We start from the raw sequence: 1282 nt of genomic DNA, 5'->3' as shown, positions 1-1282 counted from the left end.
CTGAGCTGGTCAGATTCACCAGCCCTGGATCAGAGGATCTAAGCACAGCTGGAAAACAGCTGGCAGAGTTTGATTGATAGCTAATCAAATGTGGAGAGGAAACCTCTAAACCATAAAAACAAGGTTTTATAGAACAAAGCTGTTTAGTTCTGGGAGAAGCTGTTCCTCTGATCCTCTCTTCTCAGACTCAGATCTAAACTAGCCAGCCTCTGTGCTCCTCCACTGCTCCAAAGGGAGGAGCTATAAGCTAAAGGAGGCTAAGTTTGCATTTTGAAAACAAACAAAGCAAAATAAAACATGTAGCAGACTAAGTGTCGCCTCTGGTCACTTTCTCTGCAGTATTTCCTGCTCAATGGAAGCCAAGCAAACGGCGGTGTGTGTTTGACATTACGATGTGCAGGAAGTCCAGCGCGGTGGCGGTGTGCAGATCCCAGTCCAGTTTGTTCAGGATCAGCCTCTCCATCCTCAGGATCTCAGACGGAGAACAGCCGCAGTTACTGGAAGCAGCCAGCTCCTTCAGAGAGGGAACACACTGACACACAGACACACCGTCAGACGGACAGACTCCCGCCGCCGCTGCCTCACAAAGCTGCCCACCTTTACCTCGTCCTCCTCGCAGGTCTTGGCAGCCAGGAAGAAGCAGGCGATGGCGATGCAGCGCAGGTATTTTGGACGGGCCTGAAAACAAAGGTCCAATCAGCTGATCAGTTTCTGCTTGGAACAGAAAACCAAAACTAAAGAAAAATACTGAGGAGCTGCAATCATAAAACCAGGTTTAGTGATGCGGGTGTGAAAACTTTACAAACATTTTCACCACGATAAGCGAGACTCAGGAATGTCCAACACAACGGAACCAGAGGATGAGGAGGAGGAAGGTTAACCAAAGGAACAGCTTCCACCTCGTCCTCCGACACTAAAATCATTTCTCATTAAACAATCTTTCATGGCTATAAACCAGAATCCATCCATATGGACAGAAATTTATCAAATCTTTTAAAAGTAACATTAATAAAAAAGAAAAGAAGAAAATAAAATCTGTATTGAAACACCTGCAGTGGTTCATCTCCACCAGCAGCCCTATTGGGACGCCTTTATCAGCGGCGCTTTGGCCAAACATTCCTGATCCTTTATATAAATCTGGATCCATCCCGTGACCTGGCTGAAGGATGCCAGCGGAGCGGACGGCCTTCAGGGGGATCATATATTCTGAAATGATTACCGTATTTTCCCGACTATAAGCCGCTACTTTTTCCCCATGCTTGGAACCATGCGGTTTATAATG

At 46.6% G+C, this 1282-nt stretch overlaps 1 protein-coding gene across 1 annotated transcript in view; it reads right to left on the bottom strand.

Moving 5' to 3' along the window:
• The window catches only part of ccni (cyclin I), a 16049-nt gene that overhangs the window by 5898 nt on the left and 8869 nt on the right, over positions 1–1282 (bottom strand). Inside the window, exons 4-5 of the mRNA XM_015391744.1 lie at positions 604–678; positions 392–532 (exon numbers count right to left, since the gene is read on the bottom strand). Coding sequence (XP_015247230.1) covers positions 392–532; positions 604–678 — 216 coding nt within the window. The remainder of the gene's footprint in view (positions 1–391; positions 533–603; positions 679–1282) is intronic.

This window comes from Cyprinodon variegatus, unplaced genomic scaffold (genome assembly GCF_000732505.1).
Source record: "Cyprinodon variegatus isolate N-32 unplaced genomic scaffold, C_variegatus-1.0 Scaffold558, whole genome shotgun sequence".
NCBI classification, from domain to species: Eukaryota; Metazoa; Chordata; class Actinopteri; order Cyprinodontiformes; family Cyprinodontidae; genus Cyprinodon; species Cyprinodon variegatus.
The sequence above is the reverse complement of the archived record's forward strand: the minus strand, read 5'-3'. Positions and strand labels throughout refer to the sequence as shown.